This window comes from Mesoplodon mirus, assembly GCF_964341445.2.
Source record: "Mesoplodon mirus genome assembly, chromosome: 1".
NCBI lineage: Eukaryota > Metazoa > Chordata > Mammalia > Artiodactyla > Ziphiidae > Mesoplodon > Mesoplodon mirus.
In genome coordinates, this window is record NC_138976.1 from 62,854,417 (window position 1) to 62,874,591 (window position 20,175).

A 20,175-nucleotide genomic window follows, 5' to 3' on the forward strand; every position below is an offset into this window, starting at 1 on the left:
GAGCTATTATAAATAACATTATGCCTTCCCATTGTGCTGTGTCTTCTGGTATGTGCAGTGGCAAAAATGACATGGACATCTTTGAGAGAAGTTGAGAAGGACATTGTCTGTAGTTGACCCTGATCCATACTCTGTCATTACAGTGCTGAAAAGTTGGGTTCAGGCAAAACCTAGATGCTCTTCCTCCACTCAGCTCTATCTTCTGCTCCTGGTGAAGCCTCCTGTGCGTGATTTTTGTTTCCCCAGCCTTGTTCATTCTTCTTACTTCCTTGATGTATTCATCTTGACTCCCTCTGAAGAATCTGGGGCTCAGGTTTTTTTTTTTTTTTTTTTTTTTTTTTATGGTACACGGGCCTCCCACTGTTGTGGCCCCTCCCGTTGCGGAGCACAGGCTCCGGACGCGCAGACTCAGCGGCCATGGCTCACGGGCCCAGCCGCTCCGCGGCATGTGGGATCCTCCCAGACCGGGGCACGAACCCGTGTGCCCTGCATCGGCAGGCGGACTCTAAACCACTGCGCCACCAGGGAAGCCCTCAGGTTTTGATTTAAAATTAAGGTGGTCATTGATTCTTAGGTTGGACATAAGTTGCATAGCATTTTGACTTAAAAGCATAGTATACAAAAAAGACTAATTTGATCATCTAAAACAGGGTTTCCCTGTCTTGGCAATATTGACATTTTGGAAAGCATACGTCTTTGTTGTGCATTATCAGATTTTTAGCAGCATCTCTGGTCTCTACCCACTGGAAGCCAGTAGCACCTCTCAGATAGGATAACCAAAATGTCTCCAGACATTGCTAAATGTCCCCTGGGGGGCAAAATTGTCCCTCATTGAGAAACACTGGGGTAAAATTATACGTCCTTGATGTTTTATTTCCTTATAGGACTAAATATCTTTTCAAGATTTTATTGACTGTATTTTTAATTTAGAAATGACTTGGCATTTATTTTACACACATTTCCTTTTGGATATTCACTGTTTTGGTGTTAATTTTCAAGAATTCCTTATATATTAAAGAAAGGAAGCAAAATAATAAAATGTTTGAGTGTGTGCTCTTGGGTCAGATATTCAAGCTCCACCTTTCATAATTGTGTAATCATTAGCAAGTTGGTTAACATTTCTACACCTTAGTTTCCTCATTTATAGCCTGAGAAATATGACAATACCTTAACCCTGTAACTGTACAAAGTAGAAACTCTATAGTATTTTAGTTGTGATCATTTTTTTAATGAACCTCAGGTGAGCAAAATTGGATTATAATCGTTAGTTTGTGAAACACTGTATCCTTTGTCTATGTGTGATCCTCTTCTCCTTTGCTCATTCAGACACTCATTCATAGTCTTTTAAACACACATAAGAACACCTATGTAGCCATCACACATACAAGGACTGGAATGTTAACAGTATCAAACATCTACCTATGTGCTCTTTCCAACCTCCAGTGAGAACCACCATCCTGAATTTTGTGTTAATTTTCTTACTTTTGTTTATAGTTTTCTGGGACTTGCTCACTCAGCTAATAAATGTTAATAAGCTACATCTTGTGTGGCTGCATAGAGCTCTAGTGCACCTGTTTTGCTACTGTACAAAATTCAGTTGTATGAATAGACCACAGTTTGTTTATACGTTCACCTTTTGAGAAGGCATTTGGGTTGTCTCCGTTGTTCTCAGTTACAAACAGTGCTGCCATGACCATTCTAGCACAGATCTCCTGGGTACAAGTGTATGTGTTTCTCTCCAGCATGCAGTTGGAGTGGAATCACTGGGTCAAGGCATAGGTGAGTATCCAACTCTTTACAAAATAATTCCAGATTGTGTACCAGTTTACACTCCTACCAGACTCATATGCAAGATTCTACATCCTCTTCAACACTTGGTATCATCGGGCTCCTACATCCTTGCCAATCAGAGGGTTACAAGATGGCAACTTATTGTGATCTTGATTTATATTTCTGTGACCATTCATGAGATTGAGCATCTTTTGTGCCTTTATTGGCCATATTGTTACGCCTTCTCTGTGATATCTGCTCATGTCTTTGGCTGAATTCTTTTATTAATCCTTGTTATAGAAATCTTGCTATGTCATATTAGTTTTGACTTCTGCACAGTTTGGCCTTTTGCTTTTTACCTTCACCTTGGACATTTTATTTTTAAAAATTTGGTTCTTGACCACAACCTCTTCTGCCACGCAGGTGATATTGTCATCCGGGCAAAGCCACTTTTGGTGTCTAAAGGTGACAGAGGTTTCCTGATGACCACCACCCTCCTTGCTGTGGATGGAACAGACAAGCCTGAGGAACTTCTCTACGTCATCACCTCCCCACCGCGATATGGCCAGGTCGAATACGTGCACTATCCTGGGGTCCCCATTACAAGCTTCAGCCAAATGGACATAGCAGGACAGATAGTCTGCTATGTACACAAGAGCACGGCAGCTGCCCACAGGGACGCGTTCAGGTGAGCCCCGAGGAAACTTTTCAGAACTCCTTCTTTGGATTAGTGCTTAGAAAGACAAAGGAGGGGAAAAAATGGGTCCTTTTCCAGCTCTGGTGTAAGTATGCTCTTCATCCACTCCCTCGATGGATGAAAGGGAAAGGTGCACAATTAAAATGACAGCAGCCAGCCAAGAAATTAGGGCTCGTTGTTTAAAAATAAACACCTAAGCAGATCTCAATGCAAGCTGTTCCATGAAGAGACATGTGAAGACCTGAGGATCCCCGCTAATGAGAGCTGTGGAAAAGTAATTTACCTCTTTTTGAGTATGTTTTTCTATCTGAGGAAAAGGAATTTGCTAGTAAACATTTGGCATAAGCAGACAGTGCCTTTTGACACAATGTGTTCTGGTAACTACATCATAAATCATGTTGCCATAAAGTGGATCGTATTTCCCCATAGAAACCGTGTTATAATTGGGGGCTGTGCACCTGTTCAAGGATTCTGTATCAAATAAATCACTGGAAGGAATAACAATCTGTTGAAAAGGCAAAGATACAACATTAATGAAAGTCTACATTCATTTAAAATACTGAAATCTGTTTCCAGTCACAGAAAGCAAGAAAAACTGCAGAGGATCTATCATTTAGCAGTTTTCAAAGCTGGCTGAACTTGAGTTTCCCCAGGGACCTCAGGGCTGGGATGAGAACCCGGAAATCTGGGACTAGCCTTTGGGGGACCATGGTACACATCTAACCCTGAATTTTACCAATTAAGAAGGAGGCCCTGAGAGCATTGATTCATTTTCCATACACATAGGACTTCTGGCCTCCAGTATAATTTTTACCATGTCAGAAAACAACCTTCAAAAGAATGCTATAAAATAACATAAATGTCGCAGACTCCTGTGTCATTTGACGGGCTCCCATAAACTATCAATTACACTGATATACCCGTGTCCAAATACCACTCTCCTCTGTCATATATCTTACCTATCTAAATTCAATATGTCTGCTATGATAGACAGTATTTAAATGTCAGTAAAGATGATTTTGCTTGCCTTTTTGGCATTTGGAATGATGATTTGAAAAGATGATTTGGATAGTTCAACTGTTAAACAAAAAAATCCAGGGGAGTTTGAACTAATATCTTCTTTTTTCCCTTGACAAATGTTCTTAACAAGCAGATAATCATTTGGTTGGTCACTCTCTCAATAACCAATTCAGTGCTTGAGTGTTGCTCAGTATTAACTGAAACATCAGAAGTGGGGAATACTTTTCCCACTGGTTCTTTGGCTTGGGAAGGCATAGGCCTGGGGTCAGTTCCTGCCTTCATTACATCACATCTCTGGTTTTCCTCAAGTCACACATTCTCCTGTGCGCGCATTAACTCTTCCATGAAAAAGAATGATACCCATAATAGCTGCCTCAGAGAGTTGCTGAGAGGTTTAAATGGGCTTGCGTACATAAAGTACTGAAAACAATACATGGCACACAGGAAGAACAAGATAAATATTGGTTTCTATTTTTACTGTTACTATTGTTATTGTCATTCTCGTTGTTATCATTGTTTACTATATTCTTTCCTTGGCCCCATTTTTTTCTCTCCAATCTTTACAACACTAAGATTAATCTTGGAGGAAAGAAGGTATAAAGTGCAATGATGATTCTTTTTTTCCTGTTTGTTAATGGAGGGTGGATGCTTCTTGGCTTAACCTAGGTATATCACATTCAGGGCTTTTCATTTGACACCCATTTCTGGGACTTCTTGTTCCTGTCCATTCCTGCTTTCCCCCGTCAACGCCTATGGGAGAGTCTGTTGAAGACATTAATGACCGTATTGGAGAAACCAGAGATCCTACTGGTGAAGCCAAAGAATGAACATGTAAAGATGTTGAGAAATAACAATTAGGTCTTAATCAGATGTTAGTGATGAGCTGAAAATGAAAAACAAAATCCCTGATGTGAGGATTGGTGATACCATAACAGCTTCCTAATTCACATGCATAGAGAATCATACTAGATGGTGTTTTAGAAATCATTCATCCCAGGAATGTCTAACTTTCTAGATTCTGAAAAGACTTACCTGAGAGGTTTAAAAAATTCAAATTCTTGGGCCTTACCACAGAGAGGCGACTTTGGTAAGTCCAGTTTCGGGCCCAGGAATCTGTATTTTTAAAAGCTCTCCAGGTGATTCTGATGCTGTTGGGACTAGCCATCTCCAGTCTGGTCCAGTCCGTTGTTCCAAGTGTGTTCTGAGGAGTTTGAAGATTTACAGGAGGCTTCTGAGGGCCTCCCAGAGACAGGAAATGAAGGGGCTGAGTTGGTGGGACTCTGCAGCTCACATCCCAATTTTCTGAGGTAACTTTGTTTGGTTTAGTTTTTTGGTGGTTTGACTTTTAGTTTGTTTTGCACACTGAGCTTCTGGGCAAGGTTTTCTTTTAGCAAAAAATCTGTGGTTCTGTTTCCTAAAATGAGTGATTAGTAGCACCAATGATACAAAGATGCAAAATGATGTGGGCTGGTACAGGAAGGAGACAATAAATAATAGGGATTGAAGAGTGGGAAACTACTCCCTTTTAATTCTCTCAATCCTTCTGTTTCTAGAAGGAAGTCTCAGGCCTGTGCTCATATGTCCTTAACACCTCTTCAGTATTAACTGTTTTCCCTTTTTAGCAAAGAGTGTACAGGCCTCAGGCTCCAAGCCATTGGCCAACAATATCTAGCTAGAATGAAAAACAGTTTGTTTTCCTGTATTTATTTTTATAGTATTTGTAGTGATTAAGTTTTTATGAGTGAAAACTTTGAGCTTTTAGTATTTAAAAGGTTTCTTTTCAAGTACATTTACTTAAGCAGAAAAGTGAGTTGATATAAAACAAAACAGTAGGTAATAAGAGTACAGGTAGTACTAGAAAATGACAACAATTGTGATGATGGTGTTTGAATGACTTAAGATTAGGGAACAGGCCCATAGAGAGACAGTAAACAAACAGCAAGGGTTGAAAAGCATTGATTTAATCCAATCCCTTCATTTATATGTAGGAAAGCTAGTATTGCTTGAACACCTGTAATGCATCAGGCAGTGTTCTAGACCCTTTTTTGTGTGTATATCATTTCCCTTAAGCCTTACACCACCTTGAGAGAGATGTCTTGCTCCCATTTTATGGATGAGAAAACTGAGTTTCCAAGAGACAAAGAAAGTCACCTAAATTGACGTAACTAAGTATCAGAGCTGAACTTGGGCTGAGATCTCATTTTGGAGAGGTCTTTCCATTATACCTGGTTGTACCAAAAATTTGTGGACAATTTGTGCTTGTGGGAAGGAACCTTCTCAATATGTCATTCTGATGTTTGGCCAGCAGTTTTACATATTTATGATGGAAGAGCCTAGCATCTGCTGAAGACCCTCCTTTTAATCTTGTCATTTCACTAACCCAATCATCGACTGCTGTGTTGTTTGTCAAGTGGCGCTCAACCAAAGCTGAAAGCCTGTTTTAATGAAAGTGTGATTATGGTGCTTTTTAAAAATTAAATATATGCAACCAATCTAATCACCTAAATTTATGTTGCTTGCTGTTAAATCTGGCAAGGAATTTGGCTGGGTAGAAGAGATAAATTCTGCGGCAGAGAATTTTCCCCCTTCTCTTTTTAATGTAAGCTATGGCAGCATTAATTAAATGGGGGAGTTTCATGGTCAGATTTTACCTTCTGCAAAACTATTTTGTGAATCATAAATTTCTCCTGTATTGTTTGGTGCTGCTGGCCTGGAAGAAAGATTTGGCATCGCATTCTGGGACAGATGACACCAAGTGATTAGCAAGCTGACTTCAGCTGCTGGCAGCCGGGGACTAAAAGAACATGCTAATGTCCTCCATTTTGACATGCCGGCTGGACTTTTTTTTTTTTTTTTTTCTGAAGAACTGGCTCTATTTATGATTCCATTTTTATCTTTTAAATGCCATGACAGATGGCAGATTCTTCAGCCAACTCTATTGCCAGGAAATGCAGAAAGCTTGAAAGCACCATGGTAATGGTGAAATCAGACCAGGCAGGCACCCCAGACAAATCTAAGAGTCATTCCCCAAATTTCATGAGACAGTGGTCATCTTGGCTATGTCTTTTCTCATGGGAGGGGGGGGTAATAAAGGAAATGGAACCCACAGAAGGAGCTGCTACCTCGATACCACCAGCTTCTTAAGCTTGGAGTGGATGCCATAACAGCAATGGCACTATTGTTTTAGAACTTGAAAATATGTTTGGAAGGTTTCTTTTGAGGGGGGTGGTAGTGCAGCATTTGTAAGATCATCTGGTCAACCTTTGCAGACACGAAGCACTGACCTTGTCTCACTGGTTCTGCTAGGCTTTTTTTTTTTTTTTTTACTGGGAAGCCAACCATGACCATCCTCCCTGTCTCTCTCTCTCTGATAATGTTCTCTGCCTGTGAGTAGTTTGCATTGTTACTTGTGAAGGTGGAATGATGATCCAGTCATGTTGAGACGTTGTGTCCTTTTCACCGCTGGCTTCTTAGCTTTCAGTCAGTGCAGACAGCTGCCTTGGGGTCCCAGCTGGGAACGCTGGCCTCAGTAAACATATTTCTTACCCTTACATGGTCCCTCTCCCGCTCGCCCTCATTCCCATCTGTCTGATGGCAGGCTGCCGATTTCCGACATGGTCAAATGCCCGTCAGAGGCAGGGAGGAGTCTGCGGTGGACCGCCTGGATCAGGAGAAAACTTCAGTGCCCCCCACACGGGTCACACACACACGGATAAATGCGGCCACCTCGAGACTGAGCTTGGAGGACCTTGTTGGGCGTTTTTGGAATTCAGTCTCCAGAGAAGAAAGTTAGAATCTGATACTCAAAATGATTGCCTCTGATGAGCCCCTGGCAGTCACTGGGCCTCCCACTTCACCTCCTTGCCCCTGATGGCTGCCTCTCCCCTTCCTTCTTCTTCCTTCTCCACCAGTATTTGACCTGCTTTTAATGGGGCACAAAGACTTTAATTCCACAATTAATGCTAATACTAGAAATACATGTCCTCTGGCTTAAATTTTTGCTCAACTCTAAATGGCTAATTTAAAACTCTCCACAAGAGCGTGTGTTGATATAGGGATCTGGTAGGGAATAGACAGCCACTTTATTGTGAAAGAGGGCAAAGTTGGAAGCATGATTTCACCATTACCATGGTGCTTTCAAGCTTTCTGCATTTCCTGGCAATAGAGTTTCTGGAGGGGTGTTTCTGGAGGGGTTAAGTGAAAAAAGGAGAAATTGGAGGCCCTGAGGGAATGCCTAATCTCTTTATTTTACCTCTGGTCAGATGATAGGCTCCAGGGAGGAAACATGAAAAAGTTAACAGGAAAACAGTGGAATAAAGGCATAATTCCACGAAAAGCTTCCTCTGAGAAACAGACCATGATTTTTGTACCTAAAAAATGTATATCGCTTGATCTTTGAAACTGTCAAGGTGACTAGTAAGTAAAAAGTTGAAGTACACACACAAATATTTTTCTAGGTGTGCTCTTTATCCTTTTTAAAAAATAATGAATTTTGCAAACACTTCATGATCCAGCAATGAAATTGCCCTCTTTGCTTAGAATATATTTATCCAAATGTATTGTTTTGTTTTAAGGAAACTATGTGATTTTGCTCAATCTACAATTCTAAAGTTAATTCAGTATTCTTTTCCAAACTGTAAAAATAATGCTGTGGACAAAACCAGGTTATATTCTTTACAAGACAAGGTGTGTGAAATGTCAAAAATGTGCTTTATCTGTAGTATTTCACTTAGCAGTTTTAACTTTTTAGACAAGGATTTCTATGCATCACATCCTATTTTCCTTGTAGGCAGTCTTATCAACTAGATAATTAGAAAGCTCAAAATTTTTAGCCTAGCCTTCAAAGCAAAATCTGTATCAGCCAAACTCATCTTTTACTTTTTGTCCAGCTGCTCTTTTCCCTGAGTCCTTCGCCTCAGGCAGGCTGGCTGATTCATGACGCCTACACAACCTGGTTTCACGTTCCCTCATGTTCAAAAGCAAAGCATCAACCCTCCAACCCTGAAGGAAAAGACACATTTTGTAAAGAATGAAAAACTTGGTAGTCACATTTGTCAGATTAGTAAAGTAAATATAAACCCCATATCTTCTCTAGTTTTGGAAAAGAACCTCCAAAGTAAATTATTATATAATTTAATGTTATATGCCACTGCAACAGTTATAGACATGTTTACATCCATAGAATATAAGAGTATCTCTCTCCCCCATGAATATTTCAAGCACCTGGTACATGGAGAAAAACGAATAAACACAACTCTGTGATTATTTCAAAGTACACTTCTTTGGCCTACGGTGAATGTGTCAGTTCCATTTGAGTAGTGATTTCCTAACTTGTTGGAGTTTTAATAGTGCATTCTGTGGGCTTAATTTCACGATGGTCTCAATTGTCCTTCAAATAGAAATTACATGGTGAAATGTTCTAAAGATCATTTCAATTAGTTTAATTTTGAGATTGGCAGTGCTGGGTGGAATGTGATTTAGTGATCAATATAATCAGAAGCACATCATGGTATCACAGAACCTGCGATTGTAAGAAAGATTTTGCTCACCTTGGATTTGTATCATTTCAGTTTTCTCTTTGTAGGTCTGCAGTGGTACTCAGGCACCACAACTCTTTCTTAGTGGACTGCTAAACCAGCACTTATTAAAAACTCTGCAAGAGCAAAAGGTGTGAGGTCAGAAAACCTGGGTTCTGGTCCCAGCTCTGTCTCCTACCTGCCTTATGATCTCCTGCCACGTTTCTGAACCCTTGTGCTCTAATTTTCTTTTCTTTAAAGCAGCGGAATCATCATTGTCTAATGGCTCTCCCCCATATTTTGTCAGGGGCAAATGTGGAAGCTCAAAGAAAAGTATATGAATTGAGTGAATTAGCCAAATTTAGCCCACTCAGCATTTTATTGGATGAGCTTCCAATGATCCATCGTAAGAGTTTAGCTTATTATAGCACAGGGAGATCAGCTTGGTGCTTTGTGACCACCTAGAGGGGTGGGATAGGGAGGGTGGGAGGGAGACGCAAGAGGGAGGAGTTATGGGGTATATGTATATGTATAGCTGATTCACTTTGTTATAAAGCAGAAACTAATATACTATTGTAAAGCAATTATACTCTAATAAAGATGTTTTTTAAAAGTTTAGCTTATTAAATTCTCACCAAAAAATACAGTTGCAAAAGTCTAAATATATAAAATGAGTGTACTCTTCGAACTTGTGCAGTGGATCTGAAAGGATGTGAAATTCCTATTTGGGGCAAGGAATTACACTAAGTACTGACAAGCCTGAGAAATATCATTGGCACACTCTGCCCCATCATGTGAGTTACCATCAATGTTGATGAAAAAATAGTTTGGGAGTTAGAATGGTCCATTTGTGCATTACCTAGTGATTGGTTTAATGGATAGAATAGTGTCCTCCTGAAAGATCTGCCCTTGAGTTTTCATTTGCGTCCCAACACGACATATCCTTTAGTAAAGGTGTGTATTGTTATCATTTCATTCCAGTAGATGGTGACACAAGAATCCATGTTGAAGGCTGCCTTGCCTCTCTTTGCCAGATTCATCGTGAGCAATGGACTGCAGACCAAGCCTGGGGTGTTTGAGATCACACTGGAGACTGTGGACACAGCATTACCCGTGGTGACCAGGAACAAGGGGCTGAGATTGGCTGAAGGGGACACGGGCCTCCTCTCCCCTGACCTCCTTCAGCTGACCGACCCTGACACTCCAGCGGAGAACCTCACCTTCCTTTTGGCCCAGCTTCCACGACACGGCCAGCTCTACCTGCGGGGGACAGTGCCGCTTCCACACAGTTTCACTCAGCTGGACGTGGACGGTGGGCATGTGACCTACAGGCACTTGGGAGGACACTCTCCTACCGACCGCTTTACTTTTGTGGCCACGGATGGGACAAACCAAGGCTTTCTTGTGGATGGAAGAAGGTGGCAAGAACCTGTTTCGTTCACCATCCAGGCAAGTATGACAGATACATGGTCCTTGGCCAGAGATGTGGAGAGAACGACTTCCAGGAGAACTGTTGTCTTATTTCCTTCCTTCATTCATTCAAATGTGTAGCGTGTGTCTACAGTGTGCCAGGCACTAAGGAAGGCACCAGTCATGTTAATATGAATAAAATAGTTGTGCTCCCTGTATACGGGCTAATGACTGGCCTTTGGAGTCAGTGGTGGTACAGAAAGGACCACAGAACATGGGCTTTGGAGTCAGACACACCTAGGTTGGAATTTCTGTTTTAAACATTTTAATAGCTGTGTGACCTTAAAAGAGTTCTTTGACTCTTCTGATTCTACTTTGCCTTCTTTGAGAAACAGTCTTTACGCATTATGGTGAGAATTAAATAAGATTAGGTATCCAATATTAGCATATTGCCTGAAATACATCAGATATTCTATCTCTTGTGATTACTGTTACAACATCTAACTACACTGTTATGTTGATGCCTTTTGGTCTGTGTTATCTACTGGCATTTTAATGGTTTTCAAGTAAACACATGGAAACTTAAGAAGCAACATCAGTATTACACATGTATTTATGGTGGGGATAATAACGGTAGCAGCTACAATTTTTGGAGTGTTAACTGTAGGTCGGACCCTCTTTCCATAAATCTTATTTAATTTTCATAAAAATCCAATGAACTAAGTTTTATTACCTCCATTTTATGGATGGTCAGGAGTTCAAAAGTTAAATAATTTGGTCAAACACACATAAAGTTCTCAAGTCTTTTTGATCCCCATTGCTGTGTCCTTTCTATGGCACTATGCTGCCACAGTTGTGTTGACTGTTACGATGGTTCTTGGAGGGCATAATGTGTGTTTCTTTTTTAGTCAAAACACATCAAGTCTGTTCTGGCTCTCAAAGCCTTGAATCCAGTCTCCTTGGATATAGTTCACCCTGTTCTACACACTTCCACCAACATCAAAAAAAGATGTAAATCTGTCTCTTAATTCAGGATACATTCTGATTATGTAAAATAATAATAGTTTTCCCTTGCTCTTTCATCTCTGTCTTAGAGTTCTCCAGAGAAACAGAACCAAGAGGATGTATATAATTTATATACATATAGATTATGGGGTGGGGGGAGAAAAAGAGAAAGGGAAAGACTGATTCAATTGATTTATGTTCAGGAATTGGCTCATGCAATTGTGGGGTCTGACACATCCAAAATCTGCAAGGCAGGCCAGCAGCCTGAAAATTCCAGCAGGAGTTGATGTTACAGTCTTGAGTCCAAAGGCAGTTTGGAGGCAGAATTCCTTCCTCTTCAAGAGACTTCAGTCTTCTTTTAAGGCCTTTAAATGATTGCATGAGGCCCACCCACATTATAGAGGGTAATCTGCTGGACTCAAAGGCAACTGATTGAAATACTAGTCCCATCTAAAAAAATAAATGCCTTCACAGGAGCATCTAGCTGGTGTTTGACCAAACAACTGGACATCAAACCCGGCTAAGGTGACATATCAAATTAACCATCACAGTCTTTATTTAAGGTGGGATCTGAGGAGGAAGGTGGGGAGTTATGATAACATGGAGTGGATACAAGATGAATCTTTGGCATGAGGGAGGTCCAGAAAGTGGAATGAAATTATGATGTACTGGGAGAAAAGAGAAGGTGTTGATAATATTGGTACAGTATGTAAGAAGTACTTTGTACATAGTAAAATTACTCTGTTTCTTTTTAAATTATGTTTTACTTGTTGTTAGTTTCATCCCACTCTTCAGTCTGTTAATATCTTTTTCTTGACCCCTGACCCCCCACACAATGTAAGGAATGTCACTGTACTGCCCCACCTGGAATAATGTTCTGGTCTATTTGGTTGCAAATTTGTAGGAGTTATTAATTCTGAGTGCAGGCATAAGAGTTCCGCACTACACTCCAGAACAGAGAGGGAAAAGGGGGTACAGTTGGAAGAGAGTACCAGAACTTAAATCAGGTTTCTCCCAACACCAAAAATATCTTAAAGAACATGGTTATCATAGGAGAGTTATCTCTTGGAAGTTGTAGAGTTTACTGATAGGGAAATATTCAATACATGTTGTAAAGGTTTGTCATTAAAAGTACAAGGGTTTCCTTGCCTTGTGTGTTAAAAAGCAAGCAAGCAAGCAAACAAAAAACCTCACAAGGAAGGCCTCAAACTTTCTCCCATAATTCCCCTGAACTTCCTGGTGTCTCTGAGCCAAGAAGTCAAACAATTTAGGAAATGACTCACCCCTCCAGCAGTGCAGGAGAGTGACCTCCTCAGTCTCTTGCTTTTAAGAGCTTTTTCTGGCAAGACAATAAGACGTCAACCACCCCTGAGTGATGAATTGGTCCAAATAGGTCTACTAAGCATGGGTGCACTACTCTTATGGTCCCAACCTGGGTAACTGAGGGCACAGCTACTGGATTTAAACACGAAACTGATACCAGCAGGCACTAATCTGACGTCCATTTTGTAGGAAATCATGTCTATCTGACCAAGATTCTGCAGTCTTTTTTTTTAACTGAAGTATAGTTGATTTACAATGTTGTATTAATTACTGCTGTACAGCAAAGTGATTCAGTTATACATATATTTACATTCCTTCTTTTTTAAAATATTCTTTTCCATTACAGTTTATCATGGAATATTGAATATAGTTCTCTGTGCTATACAGTAGAACCTTGTTGTTTATCCATTCTGTATATAATAGCTTACATCTGCTAATCCCAACCTCCCACTCCATCCTTCCCCCAACCCCTCTCCCTTAGGGAACCACCAGTCTGTGCTCTATGTCCGTGAGTCTCGTTCTGTTTCATAGATAGGTTCATTTGTGTCGTATTTTAGATTCCACATATAAGTGATGTCATATGGTATTTGTCTTTCTCTTTCTGACTTACTTCACTTAGTATGATAATCTCTAGTTGCATCCATGTTGCTGCAAATGGCATTATTTCGTCCTTCTTTGTGATTGAGTAGTATTCCATTGTGTGTGTGTGTGTGTCTGCGTGTGTATATGTGTATATATACCACATCTTCTTTATTCATCTGTCAATGGACATTTAGGTTGTTTCCATGTCTTGGCTGTTGTGAATAGTGCTGCTATGAACATAGTGATGCATGTTTCTTTTTGAATATAGTTTTGTCCAGATATCTGACTAAGATGCTGCAGTCTTGGTGTAATGATTCCTGTAATCTTTCTTAAAAGGAGACAATGGGAGTGGGGGTGAGGGAGAAAGGACCAGCATCACTGCTTTCTAAGGTTTAGGCAACTGTGAGATGATTTTTAGTAAATCCAACACAAGTGATCATAAGGATGTAGCCTTTTTAAAAAAAGTCTTATACTCCAATATTTTAAAATGCTTCTGTTATACTGATCCAAAAGACCTGCTTTTGAAGAAACTAGAAATTTAATAAGACTGGAATAGATTTTAACACAAAGTAGGACTGAAGACACAACAGGGGACCATGTAACCGGAGTGTAGATATTAACAATTTTTTAAAAACAAATGAACACAACAGACATTTATTCATTTTGTAATACTTTTATTTTTAAGGAAAATATAACATTAAAAAAATCCCTATACTCAAGTATTTACCAACTTTGAGGATTACTTACATGGCTTGAAGTATTTGTATTTTTCCTCTCTTGACATTGACCATCCTTCCTACTAGTCACCTTGGAGCTTCTCCCCCAATGGCCATGATAAGTGTTTGACCCTCCACTTCCCACCCAACCTCACAGCTCTGAGGGTGCCATCCACACTTTTTTAGGAGAAGAGAATGACTAACTTTTGAAAATGTTTGTTGCTGTTTCAGCTTATAAAATAATTGTTGTAAAGAATTCATAAACTACAGAAAAGAACAAAAAAATAACCCTTCATCATCCTACTGCTGTCAGTGGCTTCCTTGCATTCTTTCATTGCAATAAAAAAGGGATGATATTATATGTACTATTATGCATATTGCCTGTTTCCACTCATAAAAATTTCCTCATGTCATTAAATCTTCCTTGAAAACACAATTTTTAAAGGCTGCATGGCACTCAATCTCAGGCAGAGATGGTTTATAAATCCCCTGTTGGACTTTTATGTTTTATGGAATTTTTTGTTAATTGCTATTACAAATTATATTTTAGTCAACATCCATATATATATATATTTGTGTACATATGTATTTCTGTAGGAGACATTCAAAAACTGAAAATTTTGGATCACAGTATGTGTGCATTTTTAATATACATATACATCTAATTTATCTCCAGAAAATTTTCACTAATTTGCATTTCTACCAGCAAAATATAAAAATGTCTGTTTTTCCAAACATTTACCAACATGAGGTATGATTAAGTTCTTTAATCAAAAAGCAGCTTGCCAACTTAAAAGGAAAAAAAATATTTGGTTGTTACAAAATTCCATACAGAAATACTCAAAGGAGAAGCGGTAATTTTTCCTCATCCCAAGACAAATGAACAGGTTTGTGCAAATGCTCCCAGAATTTTGTCTATGTCTGTATGAACATATATACGTATTTGTTTTGATCAAAAATGGTAGTGTAGTTGTCTCCTATTCCGCAACTTGCTGGGTTTTTTTTTTTACCAGTTAACGTTGAATTGTGGGAATTTTTCATTACTAGTTTATCCTGCCTCCTCTTCTTACTAATAGCTGAATAGCAGTTTATCACATGATCATACACAAAAATATATATAGTCTTATCATTGACACTCTTTGGTAGAATTACAACAGGATCATTGGGGTAAATAAAGTTAAAATTTGAATGATTAGGAGTGAAGGGTAGTACAAGTGTCCTTGTACCTCTTTTGTGGTATCAGTGATGGATTGTGCTAATTCATCCTAAAATGTTCCCTCCCTAACCTATAAGAGTCATTTTGAAGAGGGACTGAGCTCCATACAATACCTGAATGAGGCCCTTTGTAGTGTTTGAAACTATATATCTCTTTCCCGTCATGAGTAGTTGCCCATCACAATCTTCACAGATTGAGTCTACCTGTTTAGTTACCCGGTTCTCACTGTCAATAAAACAAGTATGCAAGTGCCTATAGATAAGCACCTTTCACTTTTTTTTACTGAGGTATTTTTATTTCTACTCAACGTTTTTGCTATCTTAACAAAGACACGACAAAAAAAAAATGTTCAATGCATTTGTAAAACCTTACATGTTTTTTTCTGTAAGTCACCAAACACTGGGAAAAAGGGGAAATCCTTCTGTAGAACTAATATTAAGTTTGCAATACAATTCTTGGGTCAGTTTTAATGTATTCATTCAACAAGTATTTCTTGAGCTTGTTATAGCTGGGCACTGTGCCAGGTGCAGGGAATAGTTGGGGAGAAAAAGACATGTATCTGCCCTCAGGGAGTTTAGGTCCTAATGGGGTAGTGAGACTGTGGACAAATAAATTAAGCTGGGTCAAAGTTTACAGTAGAAAGTTGGCCTCTCTTCCTGGCACTATGATGTTTGCTGAGAATATTGTGAATGAGATAGTTTTCAGCAGAAATTAACCAATAAGGAAGATAAGGAATCTGAAATTCAGGAGCATTTGTCATTGTTGAACCATTAAAGCCCTGTGTGGCTTGGGGATGAGAAGCCTTTGTATAACACTGTGTGTAATTATTGATCATGTAGGTGGACCAGGTGGACAAAGCAGCCCCCCACATCACACATTTGCATTCCCCTTCTCAAGTGGGGCTCCTGAAAAATGGTTGTTATGGGATTTACATCACTTCCCATGTGTTGAAGGCATCGGACCCTGACACTGATGACAATCAGATCATCTTTAAGATTTTACGAGGCCCCCAACATGGACATCTGGAGAATACAACAACAGGTACTGCCTTCCTTCCTCCTTGTAATTGCTCATTTTAAAATACCCAGTGGCTGGCAATGCTAGACAGTAATTTAATTAAGTGCAGGCCCATTTGGTAAACACTCCCCAGGGCTTCCTGATAGATGCAGTTTATAAATCAATATCGGTGCTAAAGAGGGTTTGAAGCTGAGTTTTCCTAAATTCATCTTGAGTGGGAGAACTAAATACTGATACATAGTTGTTTATTGTCTACAATTTTTTTTCAATAACCAGATCATAATATATTGACAGGAACACACATTGTCAGGACCAAATTCATATTTGTGACTCATTTTTTTCTATCATGAATTCCAAGGTGATTTAAGTTCATTAAAAACAACTTTTTTGGTGAAAGTTTTCGCTGGATTGTATCTTATTTCTGCTTTATGAAGACAATGATCACAATATGTCACTAAACAGGATGGCACAGAATTTTAGATTTTATTACTATATCTTCCTACTCCCTCTCTATTTTCATATTTAAGGTACAATATTTCTGAGACAAAGTAATTTGGAAGCCTAATTTAAGTTCATTGAATTTGAATTTTAAGATAGTTACATTTTATTAATTTCTTTAAAAAATATACTTTGGCTATTTTTAAAGAGGAGTTTGAAACAATATAGCCATAAAATTGTATCAGCTCTTACCTAATATTTTGTTTGATTACCAGTGAAACTCATTTACTTCTTTTTTGTAGGTGAATTTATCCATGAGAAATTTAGCCAAAAGGACTTAAACAGTAAGACCATTCTTTACATCATAAACCCATCTTTGGAAGTAAATTCAGATACCGTGGAATTTCAAGTCATGGACCCCACAGGGAACTCTGCCTCTCCTCAAATGTAAATTCTTTTGCTTATTCAATAGTCCTGCATATAATGTCCAGAATGTATCTGATTAGGAAATCAAAATTTATTTTTTAATCAGAATCTAAGAGGACAAATTGATAGATTATTTCACAAGCTCATAGAATTGATTTTGGAGAGGGAAACTTCTATTACTTCTTGATAACGGGGAAAGCCAGTAGCTTCACAGAATATGGAAACGTTAAAAAGTTAAGTTCATTAACTGGGTCATTCATTTTATGCATGCATTTACAAATGCATATCCTTTCACACCCACAGAGGTTTCTGTCTTGACAATTCACTGGCATCCAGGACTGAGCTTGTAGGCTCATGTACAAACCATGCAGCAAGAGGTCACTCTAGGACCGTGTTAGTAACCACAGTCTCCTAAATCTAAATCTCTAAAATAGCTAGAACTGGGAAGAATGAGGAAGTCGGGAAATGCTAGCAAAACATCTTCTCTTCCCCAAAACCCAAGCAATAGCTAGTGACTGCTTTTGTAAGTCAGTAAACCTACCATAGGTAAGGTGAAGACAGTACAAAGAGGAAAACAGACTTGGGGAGATATTGATACTTAGAATTTGTATAAAGTGTATGACTTTCAGAATAACCAGAGTAACAAACCCTCAAAATTAACAATATTAACAGACCATAGTAATTTCACTCACCAGGTCCCTTTTCTAAACTTTTTTGGAAGGTATACCTTGAATAACTTACCAGCTGTCAGATGATCACAGAAAGGTTAATCATAGCCCAGTTCTCCACCTGCAGTGTTTTTTCTTTCTTTTTAAGTTTGATACCCTTCCCAGTCACCTCAAAGGAAAGTTGTTCATTTATCCTAGTTTTAGTATTTAACTTATCCTAGTCAAACTACGTACCATAAGTGAGGACAGCTCCTTTACGGGGCTTTTATGACAGAATATGGACAAAGGAAGAAAAGAAAAATTGAGAAATTCACCTCTGCTCCCTTCATTCTTGCTTTTTCTTTCTAATCCTGAATTGTAGTCCCAATATCTGCCAGCAGAGGTCTCTGTAGTCATTGTTAGAAAAACACGTCTTTAACAAAACATGTTCCCAGGGTCCCACCTCTATTGCCTGCAGTACCTGGTCCACATTTTTACCGAGTGGCTACTATAGGCCAGGTGCGCAGTACAAGAAGCTGGGAAATAGGTATAAGCAAGGAAGTCCTGTCCCCTGACATTAAAATACAATCATGGCGCTATAAAAGTAAAACAGCTGCCCACCTACCATTAAAATGTTCTTGCCTCGGGATTACAATCTTTATAGAAAATATATTACCTACTTGCAATTCAGACAAACATCTTCCAATTTTCAAGGAAATGTTTTTTTAAAATCCTGCTCCAAAAATATTAATAAATTGATTTCACTTGCTTTTTAATAGTTCAACTAAAAAACCTAAGAATATTGATCAGACTTGCTACTCATCAAATGCGGACTGCTGGTCTTCCACATGAGAACACAGCATAGGTGCCAGAGAATTTTTTTCCCAAAATAGAGCTAGATTGATACTGCTTCACCTACATACCCTTTTCAGTCCTCATTGTTACCAAGGGCATTGGTTTTGAAGATAATTTATGATTTTAAATAATTCTCAAATTTATTGCAGAATCACAGAATTTATAACCTTAATTGAGGCTTTTAAAATAGGCTCTTAACTTGTACTGGATACCTCTTTTCAGGTACTTAACGCTGAAGTTGTTTCTAATTCAGCTTGTAATGATTGGAACCAGTGGAATATAATGTAAAATATGCCTACTGTTGGTTAATCCCAAATAACTTTGATTTGATCTGACATATATTAAGTTGTCTCCTCTAGAGTGGGTGGGGGGAGGTGGAAACTACTCAGCGCTTATCTTTATAAATTTTGAAGGATATAGTTGGCCCTAACCTCATTTTTAAGTAGATGTTTTTTGGAACAAGAAGAACTTTTTTTTCCCAGCAGGAAACAAATGTTATGAATAGTGGTCTGTCTTCCCATGACAGCCAGCAGGAAGCTACTTACACATACATTATAAATCACAGGCATTTACGATATAGGTTTCTGCTCTAGTTCATTGCTCTTCGTTTAATCGTCAAAACCACCTTTAAGTTAGGTACTATCATAATCCAGAATTTACAGGTCTGAGGCAAGGAGATAGGAAGTGACTTTTCCAAGCTCATACACGTAGCTAGTGAAGGAGCTAAGATTTAGGTCCAGAAAGTATGGTTCTTGAGTCCATGGGTTTCCTCACTGCGCTAAAGGACTTTTTGCCCACTTTTAATGAGTGTGCAGAAACGATCTATAGGAAAAGAAGCAACAGACTCAGCTCCTTTCTTTCTCTCCAGTCTTCGGCCACCAAAGCAGCAAGAAAGGGGGAATACTTACTCCTCAAGACCTTAAATGTAAATTACATTTCAATACGAGTGTGTACTCCCTGGCTAAGGCACTGGGGGTTATGGGATAGATAATAGTAAACCACTGGACTGAGAGCCAAAGAACAGGGTTTGAGCTTTGGCTCTCCCACTGACCTGGGTCAAGGCTTACTTATCTTAGTTATCTCATCTGTAAAGTGGGGACAGTACTACAGTTTCTTCAGTGGAACAAATGAGATAAAACATATGTAAGCATCTTCTATATTTAAAGTCATTAACAAAAGTGACCTGTGGTGGTGATTACTATTGTTGTTCATTCACATGGGGGCAACAGTTGATTGAAGAAAGATCCCAGAGACATTTGGTGGCCAGTTCAAGCCTGTCTCTAGTTAGAAATTGACTCTGCCTTGATTCACAAAGTGAATAATCCATATGCTTGTTAATCAATCAGCTAAATGCTGTGGAAGTTTGTGTTCTTTTCTGGCTTAGACGGGATTAATAGATTAATATTCTGCATGTTTAAAGGGGTGGCACCTTCTATAACACAGCTGAAGAGACAGGTGGGTGCAATCTGGAGCAAAATGGAGGCTCTTTAAGGAACAAGAAGGACCCATGTTCAGTGGGAATTGTCCCAGAATCTTG

At 39.0% G+C, this 20,175-nt stretch overlaps 1 protein-coding gene across 1 annotated transcript in view; it reads left to right on the forward strand.

Annotated features, from left to right (window-relative positions):
- Window positions 1-2,410: 2,410 nt before the first annotated feature.
- Window positions 2,411-20,175, forward strand: part of FREM1 (FRAS1 related extracellular matrix 1) — a gene marked incomplete at its 3' end in the record, with an annotated part of 47,826 nt that continues 30,061 nt past the window's right edge. Inside the window, exons 1-4 of the mRNA XM_082619015.1 lie at window positions 2,411-2,458; window positions 9,988-10,452; window positions 16,095-16,296; window positions 17,013-17,157. Of these exons, the coding sequence (XP_082475141.1) occupies window positions 9,988-10,452; window positions 16,095-16,296; window positions 17,013-17,157 (812 nt within the window). The 5' untranslated portion in view covers window positions 2,411-2,458. The remainder of the gene's footprint in view (window positions 2,459-9,987; window positions 10,453-16,094; window positions 16,297-17,012; window positions 17,158-20,175) is intronic.